At 39.6% G+C, this 26,661-nt stretch overlaps 2 protein-coding genes across 2 annotated transcripts in view; both read left to right on the top strand.

Moving 5' to 3' along the window:
- The first annotated feature begins 15,779 nt into the window (after positions 1 to 15,779).
- On the top strand, positions 15,780 to 26,488 carry NPVF (neuropeptide VF precursor). Its single transcript, XM_073002589.2, has 3 exons — positions 15,780 to 19,118; positions 23,387 to 23,643; positions 26,133 to 26,488. Exons 1-3 carry the CDS (start codon positions 18,975 to 18,977, stop codon positions 26,218 to 26,220), a joined length of 489 nt encoding a protein of 162 aa, XP_072858690.2. The 5' UTR covers positions 15,780 to 18,974; the 3' UTR covers positions 26,221 to 26,488.
- Positions 22,230 to 26,661, top strand: part of CYCS (cytochrome c, somatic) — a 34,716-nt gene continuing 30,284 nt past the window's right edge. The window contains exon 1 of the mRNA XM_020780877.3: positions 22,230 to 22,234. The gene's annotated coding sequence lies outside the window, so the exon portion shown is untranslated. The remainder of the gene's footprint in view (positions 22,235 to 26,661) is intronic.

The following is a 26,661-nucleotide window of genomic DNA, read 5'->3' as shown; positions in this document are numbered from 1 at the left end:
ATAAGCAGCTGATCTTTTGTGCCTGTTGACTTCTAAAAGTTCCCTTTCTGTTCAGTTGGGCATGGGGAGTTTTCAATTGAATAGTTATATATTGATCTTGCAAGTAATCCTGTGAGGAACTTGAACATCGTTGGATGGCATGTAATTGGTTGATAATTATTAAATTCATTGCCCTTTCGATAATCTTTTATTATCAGAAATGTGTGGTTTGTACTCATCCAATCTTTGCTTGTAGAATTTTAAAGTAAGTGATTAAATTGCACTGCTATGTTTTGATGGAGACTTGTTAAATGCTTTAACCAAAATCCAGGCAGCTCATTCGGTCCAGGGTTTCCCCAAGACAGTTGCTAAAGGGCACTTTATGTGGGACTCTGTGGGTGTATAGCTTGGATGCATGAAACCTAATCTTTAGCAAACTTGGAGGGATTGTCGTGCAGAGTCAGGGGGAGGTTCTTGATGAATTCGGTGTCTCTAGGTGCTTGGGGGGTATTCCATAGGGTTTTAAATTAAAAACCAAATTGACAAATTGATTCGATGCATCAGAAAAAAAATCATAAATTTGTATTTCATGATTCACCAACCTTGACAAATCATCATTTTTCTGATCCGTGCCCATCTCTACATCTTTATCATTTTCCTTGAGTTTCTTTACAAATGTCTTTAATCCATTGTTGTTGTTGCTGTTGCTGCTGTTGTTGCTGTTGTTGTTGTTTTAAAAACTATAGGAGGGATTGTAAATTGATTGTTCCTTTTTTTTTTACAGTAAAGACATGCATAGACAGATCTGCCCAGTCTCACTTTCTCTCTTGGAAAGGGAAACATAATCAGTCTGGATGCTTCTTGGTTAAAGAAAGCAAAAACCTTTACTTTCAGTACATGCTTGTGTTCTTTCTTTTTCTATAGCATTGAGCTACATCTCCACTAATCTGTCTCCAGACAGCAAAACATGTCAGGGTGGAGGAAAGGTGACTAACAATGGAACAATAGGAAGGAAGGTATGATCTCAAGGATCCTGGAACATGAAGGGAAAAAAACTCCAATATGAGTAGCAAGGAAAGGGCATGCTCTGCACTAACACCTAGTATTAAAAAAGAAGCATTCAAGATTGTATTCTTTTTTTCAACAGGGAACAGATTATTTAAAAATAAAAAATAAAATAAAAACATAACCAATGAGAAAACCATTAAAACCACTTTAGTGAATAAACAGCTACAAAAATAATCACAATACACAATAAATAGTTTTATAAATTAATTGTTAAAAATTGAATGCAGCACATTTCTTTTGATAATGGTCTGTGCTGATTTATCACCATCATGAATGCTGTTATTTCAGCCTTCTGACTTCTAGACAGACAGATGCCCAAGTGGACTGAAGACATCTTCGCTTATATATTTCCATCCTGCATTCTTCTCCACTTGTCAAGATCCTTATAGACAGCAAAATTCTTCATTTGCTGCCAGTACTGTGGGCTTGTCTTCATCCCTCTGATTCCCTTGGCATGACCTTCACCTCATAGATTTCCTTCCCCTCTCTCTAGGGTTTCCAGGTCAACAGCACCTGGAAGTTTTAGGGACAAAATCTGAGGACAAATGCTGGCCCTTATGATATAGCAGAGTCAACAACAATTGCAAAACACTGAGTGTGTTCGTCTATGGCAGACCTATATTGTTGAGAATCAGTGATGAATTCAAAGGTCAACATGTTAATTCAAGCAGCAGCAGCAGTTCCGGAATATGCAAGGAAATGAAAAACATAATAATTATTCTCAGCTTATCTAAGGGACATGTCTGGGAACCATGAGAATGAATCTCAAAATGTAGGGGTTTTTTTTTTTGGTTGGCTGCATCAAGTATTCTGTGCCTTGAGGACCAATACCGGAGACCCAGAGAATGGGCCTAAAAACCTATATCACAGGATCAAAACGAGACATAGCAACTATATTTCTGGATATTGCTTATTCTGCTGTACACTACAGTGGTGCCTCGCACAACGAGCGCCCCGTAGAGCGATGAATTCGCTCTACGAGGACACTCTTGCGATCGCTAATGCGATCGCACAGCGATGGCCCCAATAGGCGAAAATCGCAGAATGAAGGTCGGTAAGCTGCTTGCTTACCGACCTTCACTTTGCGACCCACCGATCAGCTGTTCCGCGGCTTCAAAATGGCCGCCGGAACAGCCGAAAGGGCCAGGTGCAGCGTTTTCGCGCCCTTGGTAAGCAAGGGGAGGGCGCGAAAACGCTGCTGGAACAGCCAAAATGGCTGCGCGCAGCGTTTTCGCGCTCTCCCCTTGCTTATCAAGGGCGCGAAAACACTGCACCTGGCCATTTCGGCTGTTCCGGCGGCCATTTTGGACCCGCTGATCAGCTGATCGGCGGGTCCAAAATGGCCGCCGCGTGCCCCAAAACGGCCGTGTGCAGCGTTTTCGCACCCTTGGTAAGCAAGGGGAGAGCGCGAAAACGCTGCCGGAACAGCCAAAATGGCTGCGCGCAGTGTTTTCGCGCTCTCCCCTCGCTTACTAAGGGCGCGAAAACGCTGCGCCCGGCCCTTTCGGCTGTTCCTGCGGCCATTTTGAAGCCACAGAACAGCTGATCGCAGCCATTTTCGTGCCCTCGTTCAGCGAGGGGAGGGCGCGAAAATGGCTGCCGGACCCCAGAAGCATCGCTGAACGGTGAGTTTTCAGCCGATTTGGAACGCATTAAACAATGTTTAATGCGTTCCAATGGGCTTTTCTGCCCCGCTCAGCGATGTTTCACACAGCGAGGGTTAATCCGGGACGGATTAACCTCGCTGTGTGAGGCACCACTGTACATGCCCTAAATGGGCACCATGTGACAATCCTCTTTTGTTCAGATGTTTCAAGGAACTAAAAATAAGATACACTTGGTGATACTTTTGTTACTATAAGAGTAAGGTAAAGGTAAAGGTTCCCATTGACATTTTTAGTCCAGTCGTGTCCAATTCTAGGGGGCGGTGCTCATCCCATTTTCAAGCCGTAGAGCCAGTGCTTGTCTGAAGACAGTTTCCATTGTCACATAGCCAGTGTGACTAGGGAACGCTGTTTTACTTTCCCACCGAGGTAGTACCTATTTATCTACCTGCATTTGCATGCTTTCGTACTGCTAGGTTGGCAGGAGCTGGGACAAAGCGATGGGAGCTCACTCTGTCGCATGGATTCCATCTTACAATTGCTGGTCTTCTGACCCTGCAGTACAGGCCTCTGCAGTTCAACCCGCAGCACCACCACTATAAGAGTAGCCAACTGCACATGTGGCCTAGAGACAGTGAGTAGCATCTAATTCCTAATATCATGTAGAGCAGACTCATTGATTTAGTGGAACTGAAACAAATGTTAATACTTAGAAATTGATGCAGTGGGTCTACTTTTAGTTGTGGTTACCATTAGAACATTGGTCTACAACTATAACTAATTTTAAAGCCTTCAAGAATACAATTTTAAACTAACTTTTCAACTTCTTATTTTTAACTAGAACAAAATACTTACAGCCTTAAAGCTAAAGAACTCATAAGAATATCAGTGAACAAATATAAAACTGACTTTTCCATTTTTAAAATTTAAAAACTCCCTCCCCCTTTTTTTTAAATCTATAAGCTGAACTTCTTTGCTGTGCTTCTTATTCTTGACTATTGTTTTATTCAAGGAGAACCCAGCTGGAACAGAGAGGAGGGACACTTTAAACCTTTCTTTTCTAATCCATCATGGAAAACTATGGGGAAGGCCCTGTTAAAAGCACAAAACATATTTGCATTTAAGAAAAAGTTGGAAAACCAATAACAGTGGAACACGCAGTCTGACTGCCTTAAAGATAATACCTGATAGAAACTGATAAATGGACTTTAAAAAAATGTTCTAATGGATTGACTCAAATGCTTATAAAACAGCCTGGGATTTTCAAAAAAGCCAACCAGCAAATTAGATGCACGTATATAGGCAGGAAGCAAAACAAACACACCAATCTAATTCCACTTTCCCATCCACCTAAGTGACTAAATAGGTTTAGTCGTCTTTCTCCCAGGAGGGATTCATGTGCATGCATTTTCATCAACACAGAGTGCAAAATAATACTATTCTTCAGATTGTACCAAAAGCTAATTGAAGCACTACTTCTTTTTATCTTTCCTATATTAGAGGGTGCATCTCTAAAAATGCAAAAACAGCATCCTGAAAGGAAAGCAGGATAAGAGAAGATTAATCAGTTCTGAGAGCATAGGATAACTCTAACATTATTCCAAATCCATTGAAAGATATAGCTGGTGGTGATGCACACGTTCTTATAAAATATATCATGTTTTACATCAGACTAATATAAAAAAATACCTAGGTTGGATCAATCAATGTATGTTTGAATAATACAAAAATACTGAAAATGTATGGCTAAAAGGCTGAAAGCCTGTCTTTTCACACTCAGGATCTGTTTGGCCTGTTCCATCTACGTATTTTGGTGAACAAAATTGCTGCTCTGATATTTAAAAAAAACTGGATAGATTAAGCATGGTTTCCCATATTTCCCCTCTGAAACAAAACCATGTTTTGTAATTGAGTTTCGATTTATTTCACACCAGGCTCATTTTGCAGTGGCTTTCGGTTATGTGTTATTTGTAGGCAAGCCAGTGAAGACAGGGTAGGAGCTTAGGCTCAATTTCACAGTAAGGCCTCGAAGTCTGTGTGCAGCGAGTTCAGAGCATTAAAATGTTTTTAAGCAAACATCTCATGCCCCCATGTGGTCAAACTGAATGACTGCTGCAAGTCATTCCGAACTGCAAAGCAAAGAAGAGCCCGCTGAAAAAATATTACAAGAATATTATTCGAGATGCGCTTTGGATTTGGAATGTATTCAGAAAACAAAGCAAAGTAGAGACATAATGTCAATTCCTGAATTGTTCTAGAACATATCAGGGAGGCATGAAGCATTGCTTCAATCAAATTGATGGTCTCAAAAATGTGAAATATTGCTTCAATGCTTCAGAGGTTTGAGAAACAGAAAAATTAAGCGGAAAAAGTGACACCCGTAAGTCTCACTCAGAAAATGAAAGTAATACTTTAAACGAACCTGGAAGTCCAAGGCAAAATGAAAGCCTGGCTAACAACAAGGCCAGTGGAGGTGATGGCATTCCAGTTGAACTATTTAAAATCTTGAAAGATGATGCTGTTAAGGTGCTACATTCAATATGCCAGCAAGTTTGGAAAACCCAACAGTGGCCAGAGGATTGGAAAAGATCAGTCTACATCCCAATCCCAAAGAAAGGCAGTGCCAAAGAATGCTCCAACTACCGCACAATTGCACTCATTTCACACGCTAGCAAGGTTATGCTCAAAATCCTCCAAGGTAGGCTTCAGCAGTATGTGGACCGAGAACTCCCAGAAGAACAAGCTGGATTCCAAAGAGGCAGAGGCACTCGAGACCAAATTGCTAACTTGCGCTGGATTATGGAGAAAGCGAGAGAGTTCCAGAAAAATATCTACTTCTGCTTCATTGACTATGCAAAAGCCTTTGACTGTGTGGACCACAACAAACTATGGCAAGTTCTTAAAGAAATGGGAGTGTCTGACCACCTTATCTATCTACTGAGAAACCTATATGTGGGACAGGAAGCAACAGTTAGAACTGGATATGGAACAACTGATTGGTTCAAAATTGGGAAAGGAGTACGACAAGGCTGTATATTGTCCCCCAGCTTATTCAACTTATATGCAGAATACATCATGCGGAAGGCTGGACTGGAGGAATCCCAAACCGGAATTAAGATTGCCGGAAGAAATATCAACAACCTCCGATATGCAGATGATACCACTCTGATGGCAGAAAGTGAGGAGGAATTAAAGAACCTTGTAATGAGGGTGAAAGAGGAGAGTGCAAAAAACGGTCTGAAACTCAACATCAAAAAAACTAAGATCATGGCCACTGGTCCCATCACCTCCTGGCAAATAGAAGGGGAAGATATGGAGGCAGTGACAGATTTTATTTTCCTGGGCTCCATGATCACTGCAGATGGAGACAGCAGCCATGAAATTAAAAGGCGCCTGCTTCTTGGGAGGAAAGCGATGACAAATCTTGACAGCATCTTAAAAAGCAGAGACATCACCTTGCCAACAAAAGTCCGAATAGTCAAAGCTATGGTTTTCCCTGTCGTGATGTATGGAAGTGAGAGCTGGACCATAAAGAAAGCAGACCGCCGAAGAATTGATGCCTTTGAATTGTGGTGCTGGAGGAGACTCTTGAGAATCCCCTGGACTGCAAGGAGAACAAATCTATCAATTCTAAAGGAAATCAACCCTGAGTGCTCACTGGAAGGACAGATCCTGAAGCTGAGGCTCCAGTACTTTGGCCATCTAATGAGAAGAAAAGAGTCCCTGGAAAAGACCCTGATGTTGGGAAAGTGTGATGGCAAGAGGAGAAGGGGACGACCGAGGATGAGATGGCTGGACAGTGTCTGCGAAGCAACCAACATGAATTTGACACAACTCTGGGAGGCAGTAGAAGATAGGAGGGCCTGGCGTTCTCTGGTCCATGGGGTCACGAAGAGTCAGACATGACTAAACGACTAAACGACGACGACGCCATTGAAAAGCTCAAGCTCTACTGGAAATCCCAAGCCTGGAGTCTGACCCTAGAACATTTCACACCTTTTCTGGGCAAGAGAAGGCATTCGTTTGTTAGAGATTGCTATTTGTGTTGCTTTCATTTTTATTTTATTTTCAGCAACCGCACATTTCAATTTGCATTACATTTTAGAATCCAATCCACCATCATAAATGTTTAAGGAGTTTAGAATATATTTTATATTTAGGTATTTTAGAACGTATTTTATATTGTTTGAAAGTGTTCTATTTTATATGATTTTGTTAGTGTTACTGTTATGTTGTGAATTGCCCAGAGTGGCCGCAGACCAGATAAGTGGTATATAGGTTGAAAAAAAAAATTAATAGATGGATGTCTTAGGTAGAGATGGGCACAAAAAGACCCATGAAGTGGGGAGAGGGAAACCCACCAACTGGGCCCTTTCATCCTTAGTTTCAGGTTGCTTTTAGGAAATGCACCTGCCCAAAACAAAACATCAGCATTGGCAATTCATACACTTTGTGGTTTGTGCAATTCAGGACTTCTGGGAACAGAAGACTGGCCCATGCACAATTTAGAAATGCCAAACTCAAACTGAGTCCTCATCTGACTCTCCTCCCCACCCCAAGTTTGCCAAAGACTGGATTCAGGATGTCCACGTTACAGCCCCCCAAAGCAGGTTCCCCCCCAAGAAAGTACTCTTTAACCAGCTGCTAAGTAGGTTACAAACTACAAACATAAACATATTTTCCTTCCTTCCTTCCTTCCTTCCTTCCTTCCTTCCTTCCTGCCTGCCTGCCTGCCTGCCTGCCTGCCTGCCTGCCTGCCTGCCTGCCTGCCTGCCTGCCTGCCTGCCTGCCTGCCTGCCTGCCTGCCTGCCTGCCTGCCTGCCTGCCTGCCTGCCACTGGATTTTATGTCTATAGCACTTCGGCTTTTTTCATTTTTCATTGTGAATGCTTATGTTCCAGATAGGACTAGTAGCAAATACTGTATGACAGATGAGGCAGTGATCAGATACTCTATCCATTGAGGCAGCGAGACTACTAATTAACAGTAATGTATCATCATGACAATTTTAACTTATGATGATCCTTTCCAGGACTTCATAGGTATAGAGTACTCAGACGCTGTTTACCATTAGCTTCTTCTTCTGGGGCACTCCAGAACTCTGGAGCTTGCCCAAGGCTACACAGGCATATCTTCTCTTACAAGGCACAGCGGGGAATTGAACTCCCAACCTCTGCTGCTGCAGCCAGATACCTAACAGCTAGCCTGGTTCCACTGACAATAAAAACCATTGAATTGGATTTTGTTTTGTTTTTTAATTAAATTTTTTTAAAAAAAATTGATTTAAATTTTGGCAAACACACGAAATATGTGCATGCGCAGAGTAACGTAACAGGGGAAAGAGTTTTTCTTCTCCTCCACCAGAGGTCCATTTATTTGAAGATGGATGTGGAATTTACTAATTGAAATTGATTCCAGATATCTGTGTTATTTTTTTTAAAAAAAATTCTTGCTATCTGATACAGCACTATACCAGATAGCAGTAATTTTTTTTTTTAAATGAAAACATTGCAACCTGCTTCCCAAAGCCCTGATGAGCTGACTGGCCTTATTTGGATGTTGGAAAGAAGGCACAGAAGTCGAAGGTAAAGATGGCCTAGGCAGCGGCGGAGGCAGCAGCAAAGGTGGTGGTGGTGAGGATGCACACACTGGCCCAAAAGTCATGTGAGTACCACATGATTTTTACACCAAATTCAAAAACAATGATACTTCTCCTGATTTATTTCTTTAGAGGGACCAGGCTCTCAATGAACTTTCAAGCCAGCTATTCAGAGATATTCCTTCCCACTTCAACACTGTTTTCACTGAGAAATTGTGAGTAAAGTGCTTCTAGTTGGGTAGGAGGGGGCTGAGGAATAAATGAAGAAACAAACAAATGGTGGGAGCTTTCCTTGCACATCAGAGATCAACTGGAGGTTGATGGCACTGACTTTAACTCTGCTAATCAGTGGTCAGAGCCCTTCATTTATCCCACAGTCCCAAGGTTTTTCACTAGAAACATATACAAATACTTCAAGGTACACAAATACAAATCAAATTGGATGGGTGACAAATTGGCTGGAAGAGAATGGCTTATGATCTGAAAGAAAATAGTTTGGATTAAATCAAACAGATGATGTGCACACAACCTTGATTACGATGATGATGACTGCTAAGTGAGATCTCAGAGGTGCGTGAGACTTAGGTGTGTAAGTCACCCAAAATTACACTTGGAAACTAGAAAATCAATTGAAAATGAGATGTTTTTAAAAAGTATCTAGTAAGGTACTCTTTGTGAGTATATTCCTTTCTAAACATGGGGACGTATTTAAAAAAATGAATTGCAACATTCATAAGAAATCGGTGACTTGTTGAATATTTGTTGCTTCATGGTCGTCAGTTCTGGAGACCCTGATGAATACAAATGGATGAATATTTACCTATTTTTAAATTAATCTCCAAAGGCAGAGAGGGAACAGCTGATTAGCTGTTCGGTGGGCCCATAGGCAGAGAGGGAAGGGCTAGGCTGTCGGAATGGAAGCTTCCGTTGCCCTTTGCAAAGACAGCAGTGGCAGCAGAGACGGCAGCGGCAGCAGAGGAGGAGCAGGCGGCAGCAGAACAAGGGAGAGAGGCAACAGGAGAGAAGGAAAGGGGTGAGGGGCTAGGCTGCGAGGGCAGGGCCCTCAGCTTTTTGGTTTTTTAGACAGCCATGAGCTGTCTAAAAAAAGAAACAAGCACTGGCAAACTGATTAGAGGTTCATCAGTAAAACATTAGTAAATTCAAGGTTTGTGGTTTGTCAACCTTGACCAACCATGAACCAAGATGAACTGCCACTTTGGTGGTTTGTCCCCATCTCCGTTCCTTACTGCAGTCAGAACTGATGGCAAAGCCAGGCCAAGACAACGTTAAAGGCCTCAAGAGCAGGCTCCTTTTTTCAACGTATTACTCCCACTTCCTCAGGTGTTCCCTGAGGCAGTTTCTTTATGTTAGGGCCAGTCTTTAGTAAGGTTGCCAAGCCAGACACTTATTGTCTGACATGCCAAGTCCAAAATCAGAGGCCAGATGGGGGGCTTTGGAAGTCATAGAAGGTGGGGCTTTGGTCAACAGCACAAAATAGTGTGGCTGGAGACAGAGAAGAAAACAGACAATGTTAATTTCTTGCACTATCCCCAAACAAATAATTGTGCAAAACCATATGACGCTGATCTTCTACTTGAAGTAAGAAGGCAGGCAGTTGCTTGGAGATAACCTGAATTTAAGATGGACAGTGTCCTGTTTGCCCTAATAAGCCAGCTTCTGCTGGCAGTTTGTGTTTTAGATTCCTAGTCAAGTTCTTCAGCTGCATAGCTCAGTGGTTTAGGTTATAGATGGGCACAAACCTCAGTTCAGAGATTTGTGTCGGTTCATACACATTGCACCACAGGAATTGCATGTTCTCCTCCCCCACTTCCCCGGCTAGATCCCCCAATCACCAGCCAACGTGCTCTTCTTTTTCTCCACTTCAGCTGTTCCACCAGTCTTCAGCAGAAGCACAAACTTCCCTGTACTGCCTCCTTGGCTGATCACCCTCTCAGACAGAGAGGCAGGAAACGGAAACCTGTGCTCCTGTCAGGGACTGGTTGAACAGTCAAAGAGGAGGAGGAGAGGAGTGTGTGCTGGTTGGTGAGTGGCTCATTGACCTGGGAGGCAGGAGAGGGGAATGTGTGTGTGGACGAACTGGCATGAACCTCCAAACTGAGGTTTGTGCCCATCTCTAGTTTAGATCTCTGGCTGTGGAGGCAGATGTTTGAAGTTTGATTTCCTGCTCTGCCTCCTTGAAAGGATCTAGACTTGATGATTGATTGGCTCCCTTCCTACTGTGCAGTTTTAACATTGCTATTATTTCTACTACTGTTATTAGGTATTGGGAAGGGAGGGTTGGAGAGAGGGATAATGGAACCCTCTCAGCCAAGATTAAGTGTAGTAACCTTCTCTATGTTTTTCAGCCTAAAAGTGATAAATGCAGAATGAGTGTGAAATTTGTGACTAATGTTTCATCATGAAGCCAACAGGCTGTGAACCACTACATTCAGCGAATGTTATTAGAAACTATAAGCAAAGTTCCCTGCCAGAAAAATAAACTATTAAGCAGCAGATGGTAGCCAACACTCCCACTGGAATTAATTGCCCCCTTAGCTCTGACAAGGCAGCAGTTTTACATGATAGTATGAATACATACATGTAAAGAAAAATGTCACATTCTTTTTCCTGCCCCACTAAAAAGGGAGGGGACCAGCATGTTCATAAGACCACACATTGTCAAACAATAAGTATCAGTGTTGCTAAAACAACTGGAACTTTGCATTTGATGGTGAAGGTTATGTTAGGAGCACAGACCCTCAAATTTGACTGTTGCACTATCTAGCCCAAAGTTATGTTGCAAGCTGCTGTAAGCGCTATGAGGCAGTACATAAGTCGAAACAATAACAACAATGATATTGTCAACACATTGGCTGCCACTGGCCCAGCTGGCCAGGGGATTCTAGGTGCTGTAATTCAAAAAATATCTTTTCTGGTAGGAACCTAGGAAGCTGCCATATTAGACTATTTATCCATCTAACCTAATATTGTCTGCTCTGGCTGACATCAGTTGTGTAGCCTCTGAGGAAGAGGTTCTACCCTATCACCTATAGTGTGAACCTCTGAACCGGAGATGCTATAGGCTGATTATGCAATCTTTGAAATGCAGAGCACAGGGATTCCCATGGATGTGCTACAAAAGTCCACCAGTTCAAGCCTCTGCACACTCAAAAAACATAACAGAATATTCCACTGTACCAGAAAGCACATAAAGTCATCACATCCCCATGATGACAATAATTTTATAATCAGAAATTATTTTTTCTGACCAGAATCTTAACCAGTGTTTGCATAAGGTATGAATAATTTGCTGCAGCTATTTGTGGCTAACTGACAAGGTACCAGGGTACATCTTGGCTGCACAATGAGGTACACGGCCAGGCACACAACAGACATAAACCCAAGAGTCAAGGAAAGAAATATATAAATCCTATTTAGGATTTCTTTACATTTCTTTCCTTCACTCTTGAGTTTATGCCAGTTGTTTTTTGAGTCAGAAGTAATTCGCCCCCTTCTGGCACACAATTGAGACATGCCCCAGCACTTTGTCAATTAGCTGCAATTAGCCACAACAAATTGTGCAAACTTCACACAAACACTAATAGGATTCTGACAATCATGGCAGCTACAGTTACAATGATGTTCTAAGGTAGTACGCATGCAGGAGCAGGTGATTGCTGTGTTAGACCACTAACAAATCGAACAAAAGGAGAAAGAATTTTAAAAACCCATTTCTTTACATAGAGACGTTTGAAATTATAAACTCGTATATGTTGCTTTCTTTATTGCACTCACACTGGCAGTGAACTGATGACTGCTGCCAGCTGATAAAGAGAGGGATAGAGCATTTAGCAGAAAGATGGAGCTCTCTTTGAATTCAAAAGCTGGAAGGAACAATTGGTTAGTGCTGGATAGATGATCACCCCAGTCCAAAAAAGTCCCTCTCAGACAGTCAAACTACAGATAGAATGTGAGGTTGTAAATAAAATTCCAGCAAATCTCTGCTACTCAGAGATTCAAATCCAGATTTTACGATGGAAGCACTCAAAGCCCCTGGAACTGGATGGAGAAGTCTATCAGTTTCCATTTCCTTTACCTCCAATTTTTTAAAAAAACTTAAAAAGCTTTGTCTCCATCATGAATGTGAAATAATCTGCATATGTTGGTAAAGAACAAATGGAAGCAACATTCTTACCTATCCCCAGGTCTTTGTGATTTCCCCATAATCCTGATTTACAAACTGCCACCGAAGGCAACAGTCACTAAATGAAGGCAGAAGGAGATGATACTGAAGACTTCTAGGCAAAGGAGAACTTTGAGAAAGAATTTAAAAGTGAGCGGGGTAGAATCAATTATGTCTATTTTTGCAGGTCCTTTTTAATTTTATTTATACCCTAGCTTTCTATCTTTGGATTGTCAGTGATTGCTAATAATATAACACTTAAAGTAAAATTTTACAACAATCAAGAATGCCTGATATATGGGGATAACAAATTTTGTCAAGCTGAATACAAAAGATTTGTTGTTCTTTAGATGGCATTCTTGTTGGACTATGAGGTGTCTCATATTTCTAACCCAGACAATTCCATGATTGAGGGGAAAGGAATGTGACCTGTTTAGGAAAGGCCATAGCTCAGTATATATTTATTTTGCCTGCAGAAGGTCCTACCAAAAATATCTTGCGGGTCTTCCAAACAGAGCAGAAATTCCTCTTTCTCTTCCTTGGTCATGAAAAGAGAGAGTGGTTTAGCAGGATTTGCCTCAACATATCCTCTCTCTTCTCTGCAGGAAAAATGCTTATTTTAAATAATTTTTTTTAAAGGACTTTAAGTAATACTTAAGAAATCCATTTTTCTAGTGGAACTTCTATTTTGGAGCTTTTGTCTAAGAAATTAATTGAAAGCTTCTACCCAGGAGGCTCTGGCTCTGGACATGAACTTCAGTTGGAAGTGTCATCGCGCTGAACTCTTCTTCACAGAACAAACAGAGACTAAAAGTAAACCATGCAGAAGGAAGGGATGAAAGCACACAGAAAGTCTAACACACAAAAAAGTTTGGAATTAACCAAGAGAAGCTGTATATCATATGGATGGTGGGAAAAACTGAAAAGCATCAATTTGGAATCTGCACTTTTTTTCAAGAACAAATGCTCTTTCTTGATAAACTCTCATATACTGACCCTGGAAAAGACCCCTGCCAGAGACTTCTAAGAAATGTAAACAGATGAAATAAGCGAAACATACCTGTCCCATGATCTGACAATATAAAACAAATTCATATATTCATAATACGAGAAGAATTATATGTAGAGTTGTCTGGAAAAAGTAACATTTTAGAGTTTCTAAATCCAGTTGTTATGCCCTGTTAAAAAAATGCCACTGAATCAGTAGATATTTAGTAGATCAATATTAAGGAATTTTTATTGATTCAGTGGGTTGTATGCTAGAGTAGTGGTCCCCAACGTTGGGCCTCCAGATGTTCTTGGACTTCAGCTCCCAGGAATCCTGGCCAGCAGAGGTGGGGGTAAAGGCGTCTGGGAGTTGTAGTCCAAGAACATCTGGATGCCCAAGGTAGGGGATCACTGTGCTAGAGGATATTCTAGCTGAGGTTGTTAGGGTCTGTAGTTCCAAACAAGAACAACCACCACTGCAAAGCTATTCCCAAACTCCAGGCCCAATTAAACGAGAAACAGTCCTGTGTAGGCAAAGGTTGTTGTATAACAGTATAGTTCAACAGAAAGGCTCGAGAATTACGAGGAAATAGAAAATTAAAAGCTATACTAATTAGAGTGATAGATATATAGAAATACCTTCTTTTTTAATGTATTCAAGTATAATGAGTATGCATATTGAAAAGTCTTTGGTTAATAGTTAGCGAAAGCATGAATGCCTTTTTAAAAATTCCAGAAAAACATCTTAAGTATAAATTTATGAAAGGTTTTTGTTCCTCCTGCATCCTTTGTTATTACCTCTGAACCAAGGTTTAATCAGCTTGTCTTTTCTTCTCAGAAAGCTTTATGAAGGCTTTCAATTTGCAGCCAAGGCAAGCTCTTTTAATAATTTACATTAAATTAGTTTAATTATTAATAGAAAAGAACGAGTTTGTGATAGTACCTGCTGCAGTACATTTGTAAGTACAGTAGAGTTCTTTTGAAAAGAATTAGCAAAAAGTATGAGTGTATTTATAGCTGAGCTGTTACTGAAGACGTGTTTGTTTTATTGCTAAAATCAAATGCATAATTGAAGAACTTGTCCAGCTTGAAATTATTGTTCTCACTTCCTTGTCTTCTTTTTACTAAAAAGATATAATTGCTTTTGGTCTTTTGCTAGAGTGTTTCCAACCCCCTGATGGTCTTCTACCTTTTATATCATTTTTCTGTTGCTTGTGAATAGAAAAAAACACAGAATAAGCATTTTACATTGGTTTGCAAGATCTAAAAGGGAAACAAAGAAGAAGAAAGACTGATTTCCAGATTCTTCCAAGTAACATAATTATCTGAATCAGATTGTTTTAAAAAATTAATCATCTTCTTCATTTAGTAGTTTTTATATAATCAACTCAAACAAGAGTTGCACAGAATATTACTATATCTCTGTCCTCTCATTACCCACCTGTATTGTTACACAAACTTTCACCCAAAGCTGTGGATATCAATATTGGCACCTGAGACAAGCAGCACAATGTGCACATCGCAGCACTGAACACCTTGCCGCCACCTCCTCTCCTCTTCTGGGGATCAGCAGCACAATCAGAACTTTAAAAAAAAACAAAGCCAAAAAAAAGCAATACACTCACATGTTTTATATTACCATATATTAATAAGCTGACTTTCTGTCTTGTCTAGCCCAAAATTCCTGCTCTACCATCTGACAAAGGAGGCTTGGTCTCTCATGACCCAGGTAGACCAGCCAGCCATCTACATACTGCCACCTTCTGCTCCTTGATGTCAGGGCCAGAGATCTGGTCTACCAAGCTTTGGGTTTGTGCACTCTGCTGATCCAGCAGCTCCATACTTTTTCCATGTAGTACAGCATTCATAGAAATGCAAGGAATGACTCCAGACCTCTTTGGGTTCTCTATTGAAGACAGCTTCCCAGATTCCTACAAGAGGCTATGCTCTCTCTAGCCACCCATAAAATCCCTTAACAGAAGGGTTAGGGCTGGGACATAGTGAAGGCTCAACATGGAGAGCAGCTGGGAGCCAGGAATCAGGACCAAGAGCAGTATGGATCAGCTGACAGGAGTCACAACAAACCCAGAAACATAATACAGAGATGCTTTATATTATTTCCTCTTCAGGAAAAGCTAATGACCAGCCAGGGTGGGTGGGGCCAATTAATTAATTAATTAATTAATTAATTAATTAATTAATTTTAGTATCATGTTTAGGCTGCCTTTCTCCCGAGGGGACCCACAGCAGCTCACAATGTTAAAGTATAGGAGGAATTTTATTCTCCTGAGAGGCTACAGTTTGATTGTTCACCACATGGTAGTGGTTGATAGTAGGAATGGGATTTTTGGAATTAAAGAACTTACACAGCAAAGAATCCCCCCCCCCTCAGAAAACAAATTATAGGATTGAACACCCTCTGACTGGCATGAGAGAGAAAGCAACCCTCTCACCTCCATATCTTCTTCCTTCAGTCAGAAAAGCGCCCCACTTGCCCACTGCATAGTGGGAGTCATGAGATTCCCTGAGATTCACAAAGGTGCATGGGAGGATGAGTTCTGACAGAGGTTGTTTCCCTATAGAGTGCATTTTTGCAAGTCTCAGAGAATCACATGATTCCCACAATTCAGCAGGCAAACTCATGATTCGTCTTATAACCAATGGAAGAAGGAAAAGGTACAGGAATAGCATGGAGGGCAGTGTTCTACCTCCTTCCAGCTTAACAACTTTCATTCCCATAATTCTCCCTTGGAGGTTCTTGATGAATTATAAAAACGGAAGTCCTTGAATTCTGAAAATCTGGCAGTTCTTGACACAGAATCTCACAGCTCAGGGCAGAGCTTGGAAAAGTTAAGAATCTGCCATAGAGAATTCCTCCAAACACCCAGAATCCTTGAGATACCATGGCCCGTGCGGAGATTCTGGAAGTCCTCGCCCAAGAAGTAACTTCCTCAAGCCTCTGGCTCAAGGGAAGTAGGTACTAAAGATGACATCATTTTTTTGGTAGAGATGCAGATGTTGCCCTTTTTTATGACATGGTATCTCGGCAATTCTGGTTGTTGTAATCCAGGCAGATAACTTTTCCAGGTTCTGATTGTTAGGTAGATTAATGAGGTTCACCATAGTAGGACACCAGGTAAATCGCTAGGTGAAGGAGCACACTAAGTGAACCTTCTCCAACTTTTAAACCAAGCAGCATTTTATAGACCAAGAAAATATCAGTTCAGCCGCATAATAATTCACAGAAGTTATGAAAAATGACTGGGCCAATTTTTCAATGAAAAAATGTATGCATTTTTAAATCATGCTATTTCAAAATGAGCCATAAAATAGGTCATTACACACTGGGGCAAAATGAATATGCGATGAATTATTCATCTTTATGGAAATCGTTCAATACTTATTGGTGACATGAGTCATGTAATGCGTATCATTTTTGCACGATGCATTGTTAATAATGAATAAGGATTTATCATTACATTATTATATGAAATGCAGCAAAAAATATTAAAACTTGCTCTTCCGCAGGAATCAAATGATTTACTGCACACCACCTGATTTGCTTAGAAGACGAGGTTGCTCTTTTCATTACTACCAATCGCATTTTCATTTCGTTTAATATGGAAGCATGTATTCACTAAACCAACAGTACATCACAGCTCCTACGGTTCCTGCAGGATCCATATTCAGTGCTATGGCGAAACCATGGGAGCAGGACTATGGATGTTTGTCCCCAGCATGACTAACATTGATTAGATATTATCACAATGGTCAAATAAAGAATTTATTTACTATTTTTCATGTTCTGAATTAGAGTATCAGTACACTTTGTGGTTAATAAAGCTCAGTAAATTATATATTAGTACAGCCTCTTGCACAGTGTGTTCACTATCCAAGAAAAATCCGCTCCAACATGAAATGGTTACAAGTATTGCTTGAATGGAAGCAGAAGCTATAATGGAATTCCCAGCATACAGTAAAGTTCTGCCAACTGATTGGGACTGAATGCAATTGTTAGGGCCAACTTCAGTGGATCACTGAATCAATGGGCCTTGCATGAATGCTGACTTGATAAGCCACACTTATTTAAAGAAAGAGTGGGCAGCTTACAGAGCTCATACACCTATCCATGGAAGGCTCCAGCTATTCCCTCACCCTAACCCAACCCAATATTTTTTTCTCTTAAGAACGCTTCTTTTCTCCCTGTATAATTATCTTTGCACCCTCTAATGGCCATTTTAAATATATGTATAATACACACACACACACACACACACACACAAATAGCCATTAGAGGGTATATATATACACACCCTCTAATGGCCATTTGTGTGTATGTGTGTGTGTGTGTGTGTGTGTGTGTGTGTGTGTGTGTATTTCCTATTTACATATATATATAAATGGCCATTAGAGGATACAAAGATAATTATAATTATATGTATTGGGGAGGGGACTACCTGTCAATACTTGACTTTTATTTCTTACTTAGTCTTTTGTTTATATTTTCCCATCTTGATTAATTATTGTTGATTTAATTGTTGTTTTAACTGTTTTATGAATAATTTTATTGTAAACAGCCCTGAGTAGACATTGTCTAGAATGGCGGGATAAAAATCAAATCAAATCAATCAATCAATCAATCAATCAATCAATCAATCAATCAATAAATGTCAGGCCCTGTGTGTGTGTGTGTGTGTACTGTGCCATCAAACCAGAACTGACATATAGTGGCCCTAATAGGGCTTCCCAGGTAAGTGAGATATTTAAGGAGTGGTTTTACCAGTTCCACTCCCCCAGTGAGTTTCCATAGCTGAGCAGGGATTTGAACCCTGTTTACCAGAGTCCTAGTCCCTCACTTTACTACCTATGGCAAAATGGTGTCCCATGCCCCATTTTTGAGTCATTGGAACATTTTAAACTTGGGGGGGAGGGTGTTCTGGGGAATGCAAGAGGGCCTGGGGGTGCTTGGAGCCCATTTGAGACCCTGGGGACCTCATGCAGTCTGTAGGTCAGACTTTGCCTCCCTCTGATTTAAAGGGCCCAAGCCCATTGGGATTAACAATTGGACTCGGGCCTTTGATGTTACTACACCAGGGACTGCCAGTCTTATATTCTAAAAAGAAACTCCCATGAACTTCTGTAATTACATTCTTACATCAAGAACACACTGACATTTTATTTCTGAGTGCTAATGCCTGGGGCTGATGCAAACAGTGGAATGAGGTGCATATGTTTAACATGTGGCAATTCATTAAGTGTAAAGGTGATTGTATTTGTCCAAATTATTGTAGCCCTAATTAATGCATTTTAAGCAAGGAAAATAAGCAAGGAAAATATTTGTAGCCATCAACATTGTTTCAGAAGAAATACTTTTCTTTAAGCCCATTCACAAAACAAATTCTCTGCATTCTTCCCCTACATAATTAGCACTACACTTCTAATTCATATGAAAATAAATATTGTGTTTTCACATTGACGTCACGGTGAAAGAATTATTTTGTTGTCTAATACTATAAAAAGATGATACTTCTTCTGCTGTCCAGAGTTTAAGAGAAATGAAAATGATCTCACTGAAAAGAGTCATCCTATTCACTTTAGCCACAAGTATGTTTTTAGCCTCAAAAACCATTTGCCTCAATGAACCATTAACGAGCAACATTCAGAGCAGAGAAGACTACAGTGATGATAACTACCCAGAGGTAAGTTCTTTACTAGTATCTTATTGTCTTTCAGAACCCTACTGAACTATTGATACATAAAGAGATGTTCAAACTCTAGCATTTCATTTTTTTAAATAGCTAATCATGTCATTCCTTTTTAAAATGTAACAAATAATATATATTCTTTATTCCTAAACCACTGCTTTTTGGGGAGGGGGTTATTTGTAGGGATTTGGGGCCATTTTGTATTTTTTCAGCTGGCTGGATAGCTCAGTGGTATAGGAATCTGACTGCAGAGACAGAAGTTGGGAGTTTGATTCCCCACTGTCCCTCCTCTGAGTAGAGTCAGCCTCTATGGCCTTAGGCAAACTGCACAGTCCCAGGATGCTCTCCCAGAAGAAGGGGATGATAAACCACTGATGTGCGTTGTCTACCTGGGAAACCCTGAAAAGGGTCACCATGTCACAACTGACGGCCATGATTATTATTCATAATTTAAAGAATTCTTTTTAAAAAGTAATCAAAAAGCAATGGATTAATAATCTGTTATTCATGTGGCACTTTTAAAATCGTAAGTAACAAATAAGGTTCATGGGCAATAAATAACTTTTAAAAATACATTTCTGAGGTTGGCCAATACCTGTCCTGGATCAGAAAAGCATTTCAGTCGGTATTAGCCAAGAGCATGTTCAGCATCATAATTAATCCAGAAATGTCCAGTAATCGGCTGTGGAACGCCCTCCCAACAGAAATTCGGCTGGCACCCTCACTGGGTGTTTTTAAGAGACAATTAAAAACTTGGCTATTTAGGCAGGCCTTCCCTCCAGTCAGCTAAGTCTTTTCATTTCTTCTTTCCTTATCCTACCCCATCTTGGTAATTTTTTTTCTTAAATTAATTGTCTTAATTAATATAGTAATTGTATTTTTAATGATTATATATATTTTATATTGATTTCTATGTTGGAAGCCGCCCCGAGTAGACATGGTCTACAGAGGCAGGGTATAAATTTAATAAATAAATAAATAATAAATAATAAATTATGATATTAGCAGTCTGATCCTAAGCATGTTTCAAATTAATTCCCCTGTATTCCAGGAGTTCCATAACCCTCTAGTCCAAAGTATTGCAAATTTATTGTTGTCATAATTAGAATGCACATACATACTGAGTCCCACAATTAATCCATACAAGAAATGTTTCAGCTTTCAACCATTACATAGATAATCTTTCTATAGCATTTACTATAGGCCCACATTTTTTCATGTGGATTAATTCAACTGATATTAATATTAAATTTACAGGCCATGTGCATCATACACATATTCCATTCTTGGATCTGATTATTAATATCCAATCAAACAATCTGTGTGCAATATTATGTTAAATATTGTGACAGGAATTCTGTCTTCCATTTTCCAGTAATGATTTGAGACATTTAATTAACAATCGTCCATATAGTCAGTTTTTACAACTGATGGAGTGATCAGACAAACTTAAATTTGGTTCACTTCTGGTACGATTTGGTTCACACTATTTTCTAGCAATCACATGTGTTTTAAGTAAGAATAATCCATCCTTATGTGAGCTGTTCCACTCCTTTCTGGCACAGGGCTGCAGTTTATTTGATGTACGCAATTAGGAGTGCTCCTGATTATCACATTCTGCACTCAGTGTGTTTGCTTAATTCACTCCCAAGTAGAGCTGTGGGCTGCATTCTCTTTGGTGACAACACTATGACATAAGCAGTAGGTTATGACAGTAGAAAGGATGGTAGAGAACCCCTCTGTTCTATTATCCTCACATTTTTTAAATTACCCTAAGTAACACAGCACTATTTCAGGTATAAGGGAGTATCCATTCTAGGTTGATGCATTGCTGTAGCACAATATCACTTACTTAACTGAATTAAAAAAGGGAAGTTCCTGTGGCCCATGGAATGACAAAGGTGGGGAGATGGACAGGAAAGGGGCATTGATAATCAGAAGGTGGAGAAATTGGAGTGATCTGAACTGCTATATGGATCCTTCTCACAGGAGAAGAATTGTCTCCTGTATGAAAGTAAGGATCAAAGTATTCTGCTTGTATACTGTTCTATAGCACTCAAAGCACCTGCTGGGTAGTTTATTATTTTTTATTATGCAGGCTCCACATTGCCCCACTCCTGCCAGTGATCTGAGTACTCAAAAAAGAAAAAAAAACACAAAGTAAAATTAGAACTCATTCATTTGATTTCCCCCCTCTCCGTACAATTTATTAAACATTGACATACACCAGAGGAGTAAAAAGGGATTGCTTTGCTTTGCTTTGCTTTGCTTTGCTTCCCTGATGGTCTCAATGATCAGATAGAATGGTCTTTCTTTGTATAAATTCCCTATTTTAAAAAATATTAACAATAAAACCAAGATTCTGGTTATATAGCATAGGCTAATTCTGGTATAAGTAAATTATTGGAGGGACAGGATGTGAGTTTTGGAGTATCTGTTGTTATATCATGTATGATCAAGTATGCCAGTAGTAATTATAGTGTTTCCTTTATGATGTATTCCCATGACAGTCACAGTTCTTTATTTATACCTTGTCATTTTTAAAAAAATTCACCTTTCCAGCTGACCTTCTTCTTAACATAAACACAGCAATTAGGTGAAGTTTTTGAAGCAGTGCACGAATTGCCCCATGCTAAATAGATGTTGTCAGAAGTTGGTTGGTACGGTTCAGTTGTTTTGTCATAATTTTTCATCTGTTATGGTTCAGCTAACATATTTACTATCAGTGGTTTGTATTTGTTTACTCACAACAATACCTCCTTGTATTTGGGAGCTTAGGCTTCTCCTACTCTGAGATAATCTTTCTGATCATTCATCACTCATTTCCTCTGTATTTATAACTGCACACATATAATTATTTTCAGTTATCAAAGTAAATTTTCAATTCAGGTGGGAACCCAAGTTAGCTGCTCTTCAGTTTGCAAAGTCATCTGAGTAAGATTTGAAAGAGCAGCATAATCTTAAATGGCTGTTACAAAAGAGAGAGAGAAATTTACATCATGAGCGAAATATACTGTCTATTTATATTGATACATTATATATTGTGGTGTAACGTGCCCTGATTTTCATATGAGATACATAGATTTACATACTGTTTTGTGTGAGGTATTTATCTTTTTTGAAAGCTGTAAAGTAAGTGTTCACTTTGTTCAGTGTTTGTTACATTACATTGTCAGAACAGTGAGTGCATTTGCTTTGGTTTGATCTTGCTGTTTTGGGCCCTTCTCCTTTGGTGGATTCAGATTATTTATGCATGTATAAATACAACACACCTCACACAGAGAAACCATTTGCTAAGTAACACCTCAAGGTGCTGTGAATATCAACAAAATTACTTCCCTGAGCTTCCCTGATCAGAGCTTACATCTATGTTGCCTTTCAGCAGTTCAAGCAAAATCAAAATAAGATCTGAGACAAGCAAGATGGGAAATTAAGAGAGTATAGTCTATTTTCACTGCAGAAATGCATCATTTACTGCTGCTATGTTTGCACAATCAACCTGGAAATGGAACCAATTGTTTGATCCACAATGACCAGTCACCAAAGAACTAAAGGTCAATCTGCAACTTGGGATTCAATGTTGGAGAGTAAGCATAAATCCACTGTTGCCTAAGTCAGCTTTACTTCTAATCACAAAGCTGCTTGTCTCATCTGTTTCTCCTCTCAGTCTCTTTCATAGATGCAGATGTTACTGCGGATTCATTACAGATGCAAAGCCAAAAGAAATGTCATGATTTGCAGAAGGCCAAAGTACTTCTCACATGAAGGGTCCCTAAAATACCCAATCAAATGGCCAAGATGATATTGCATAGATACTCTGACAGAAGGGAAATGACATAACTTGTAGTGGCAAATTTCTGCTAATTAATGAGTCCCTCCTTGGATTCCTCATTGTGGAATCAGGTGGCTTGGTGTTCAACCCAGAATTCAGACAGGGACTAATAAATCAGTGAATTGTGTAATTTCCCTTCTGCCGGTGTATCTGTGCAACAGGAATTTGGCCATTATTTCTGAAAGGCTAAAATACATAGATACTGGGTACACTCCTGGGATATTCTACATTAGTTTTTTCAAAATTAACTGCTGTATGCTTCAAGTTTAAGGGGTGTGATGACAATTATGATTATTTTTAATGGCAATTAAATTTAAGCAAATTCAGCACTTCTAAATGGTCAATATGGCTAAAACATCTCATATAATTAGCAACGCCACTAATTTATCATTACCTTGAAATTGTGTTATCATTATTGCTTTCCTTCTAGTCTAGTGAAGACATTATAGAAGAAAAGCAGAGAAATTTGAACCTTGAAGAACTGAAGGACTGGGAGCTGAAGAACATCATTAAAATGAGCACGCCGGCCATGAAAAAGGTGCCACATTCAACTGCTAATCTGCCACTGAGATTTGGAAGAAACTTTCAGGAAGAAAGAAGCATCAAACCTGCAGCCAACTTGCCTCTCAGATTTGGAAGGTCACCTCCAGGAAGCTTGATTAGGCACACATTTCCTTTTGCTCACAGGTTTGAGAGAGTTCTTTGAGCTCAAAGCTCCTTCCATTTTTCTTGCCACTAAGATTAGGGAGGATTGCTCCTCTTCAGCCTAGGGATGCAAACAAATTCTTGAGTCTCAATGCTTTTCTAAACTCTTGCCCTCCCAAAGACTCTTTGCTAAGAATTCCTTACTCCAGTGAGACTTCCTATCTTTCCATAACAGGGAACTTCCAGATTCTTTCCAGTGAACCTTCTGTAGGAAAGATGCCCTTTTGTATAGGAATTGTAACACTACTGCTCAGCTTGACATTTCTGTCAGGGAAAATGGCCACAAAAACTCCAAGAAATTCCATGAAGTATCTTGAAGTAGGGGATCTCACGCTGAGAAATCTTGCTCCTATCACAAAAATTTCCTTGGTTTTTCTCTAAAATTCAGGCCTTTGAATATTATTCATAATATAAACAAGAATACCAACTTAACAGAATGATGAAGTATAAGAATACTAACTTCACTATTCAGTTGACCTAATTAATTAATTAATTAAATGCCATGAACTCAGTTCCATCTTATGATGATCCTTCCCAGGGTTATCTAGGTATAGAGTTTTCAGAAGTGGTTTAGCATTCCTTTCTTACAGGAGCACTTTGGAACTAGGCAGCTTGCCCAAGGTTGCACAGGCTGGTTCTTCTCGTGGGTGGTACAATGGGAAATTGAACACCCAGCCTCTGGCTCTCCAGGTATCCAACTCACAAAGTTATCGAACCAGTCTCTGTCAAGCTACCATAATAACAATAACAATAACAATAACAATAACCATAACCATAACCATAACCATAACCATAACCATAACCATAACCATAACCATAACCATAACAACAACAACAACAACAACAACAACAACAACAACAACAACAACAACAACAACAACAACAACAACAATAATAATAATAATAATAATAATAATAATAATAATAATAATAATAATAATAATAATAATAATAATAATAATAATAATAATAATAATAATAATAATAATAAAAGTCCATAATATATATGAATTTGCCAAATATGAATTTGGTAAGATCTTAAAAGATTTGCTGCCTGAATTTAAACAATGAAAACAAAGATTTGTAGGGGGAGCCTTATCAATGTGTAAGAGTGCCAGAAATGTTTACAGAAGTTTCTCCAGGATAATTTGTGTCTACAGCACACTCCACAACAACACAATATGTCTATCTGTATGCATTAAAACATAAAATAAATTTAGGATTGCAAGAGTAACATGGAGCTAGAGACACCCGCAGTAGACTCAGTTTAAAACCTTCCACGATTTAGAACTCTGAGCCAACATGGTTCTAAATCAGAGCATGAAAAAAATCACATTTAAGACTACATCTCCCAGAATCCTCAGCCATGCTATTTAAGATATTCTGAGAGCAGTAGCTCAAGCATAACTTCCCCACACTCTGTTCTAAACTATTTGGGGATCCTCCACATGCAAAGCAGGGTGCCTGCTGTAGATGTACACCTTCCAGTTTTTGGAGAGTGACAGGGCCAGGGGATGGAGACATGACTCAGGGGACCCGTGTCCTCATTTTCTCTTAACGAGTTAGCTTGGCTACATTTTGAAATACCTGAGTAGGATGTAGGGCATGGGCAGAAAAGTTCTAGAGGTCTGATAGCCACACATCCTTCCCCCAGACCTTGAAAGTACCTCAGTGCCTTGACCTTTTCCCATAGATTTCTTTTTAAAAGCCTTTTTAAAACTGAAAAATCCACTTTATGCACTGTAATGCCCCCAATTTTAAAAAATTACCCCAAAATGAGGATCAGGGGACTAGTAGTACTGGGAGGCAATAGATGGAAAAATAATCTCCCATACTGTACTGTCTAGACTCTAGAGAGTAAAAAGAGATATGTCTGAACAAAGCATTTTGTTTTGTTTTTAATTTGGGGTGTGTTGGGCTGGGTTCTTCCCATGGTGCTGAAGGGCTGTATTTTGGCTCTAGGGGATCAAGAAAGGAAGGAAGGGAGGGAGGGATTCTACAGGTTTCAAGCAGATATTCATTGTACACTACACAGACTCCCCCTCTCCATAATGTTCCCAAGAAACTTGCCCGAGTCCCTTGAGATGTTCTGCACTTAAAATTTCCTTTTATTAGCAAAATGACAATCAAATTAATTCAATTGTCATGTGTCACTTCTCAAAATAAAGAAGTGCATAACCTAGATAAGCAATAAGTTGTGGTTCTGAACCATAAAGTTTTCAGACTAAACCCCAGATCACAGTGGGGTTCAAACATTGCCTCTTTCTGCATCTTATTTCCATGCCAGTCTTGCCCTGTTTTCATCAAACTACCCCCCTCCCTAAAACCTCACATAGCTTGATCAAGGAAGGTGGGTTACTAGCAGCAGAGGACACCAAAGCAGTTAGACCTTGTCTTGTCTGTAAATCTATGGGGAGGAATATTTTCAGGACCCCTCCATTTTGTCTGACATTTTGCTTGCTCTCTTTCAGATTTGGTACTTTCAGCAGCCCTGTGAAAAGGGAATCCAGTGTCGAAGAGGCAACCCTTTGGAAGACGTTGAATCAATTTCCTTTCTAAACCATTGATGTGAAGAGAGAGAGAGAAATGAAGGAAAGGAAAAACCTTTGTCTTCAAATATGGTTTCTTCTCCAAAGCATTAGTCCTCAAGCAAGCATTCATAGGGCTCTGATTATTATTGTTTTATTAGTATGTATCCATAGCTACACAGTAGGTTCTGATTTTTACGATACCCCTTATAGTTAAATCCATTTTAAATAATATTTTAGTATTGTAAGTAACTGAGAACAATGTATGCAAAATGAAAATAAAAAATTACAAAGCCTGACATCTCTAATGGGAAGTTGTAACTGTGTTTAGAAGAAGAACAAGATATGGTGGAGAGTCCAGGCTGTTGATCTGAGTCTGCTGCTCTTTTCAAGCTCTTGTTTTAAATTTTGCTTGCAGTACATATAAGTGTTGTTCTCTAAATTGTTAAGCATGCCACTAAGGCAGGGGTCT

This window comes from Pogona vitticeps, chromosome 6 (assembly GCF_051106095.1).
Source record: "Pogona vitticeps strain Pit_001003342236 chromosome 6, PviZW2.1, whole genome shotgun sequence".
Classification (NCBI taxonomy): Eukaryota; Metazoa; Chordata; class Lepidosauria; order Squamata; family Agamidae; genus Pogona; species Pogona vitticeps.
Note: the sequence above shows the minus strand (reverse complement) of the source record. Positions and strands in the feature narration are given on the sequence as shown.

What these genes read in the sequence shown, in the direction of transcription:
- NPVF (XM_073002589.2), top strand. Translation starts at nt 18,975, where the DNA reads ATGAAAATGATCTCACTGAAAAGAGTCATCCTATTCACTTTAGCCACA. An exon ending in GTGATGATAACTACCCAGAG is followed by an intron (nt 19,119 to 23,386) that starts GTAAGTTCTTTA and finishes CTTTCCTTCTAG; the next exon opens with TCTAGTGAAGACATTATAGA. An exon ending in ACATTTCCTTTTGCTCACAG is followed by an intron (nt 23,644 to 26,132) that starts GTTTGAGAGAGT and finishes GCTCTCTTTCAG; the next exon opens with ATTTGGTACTTTCAGCAGCC.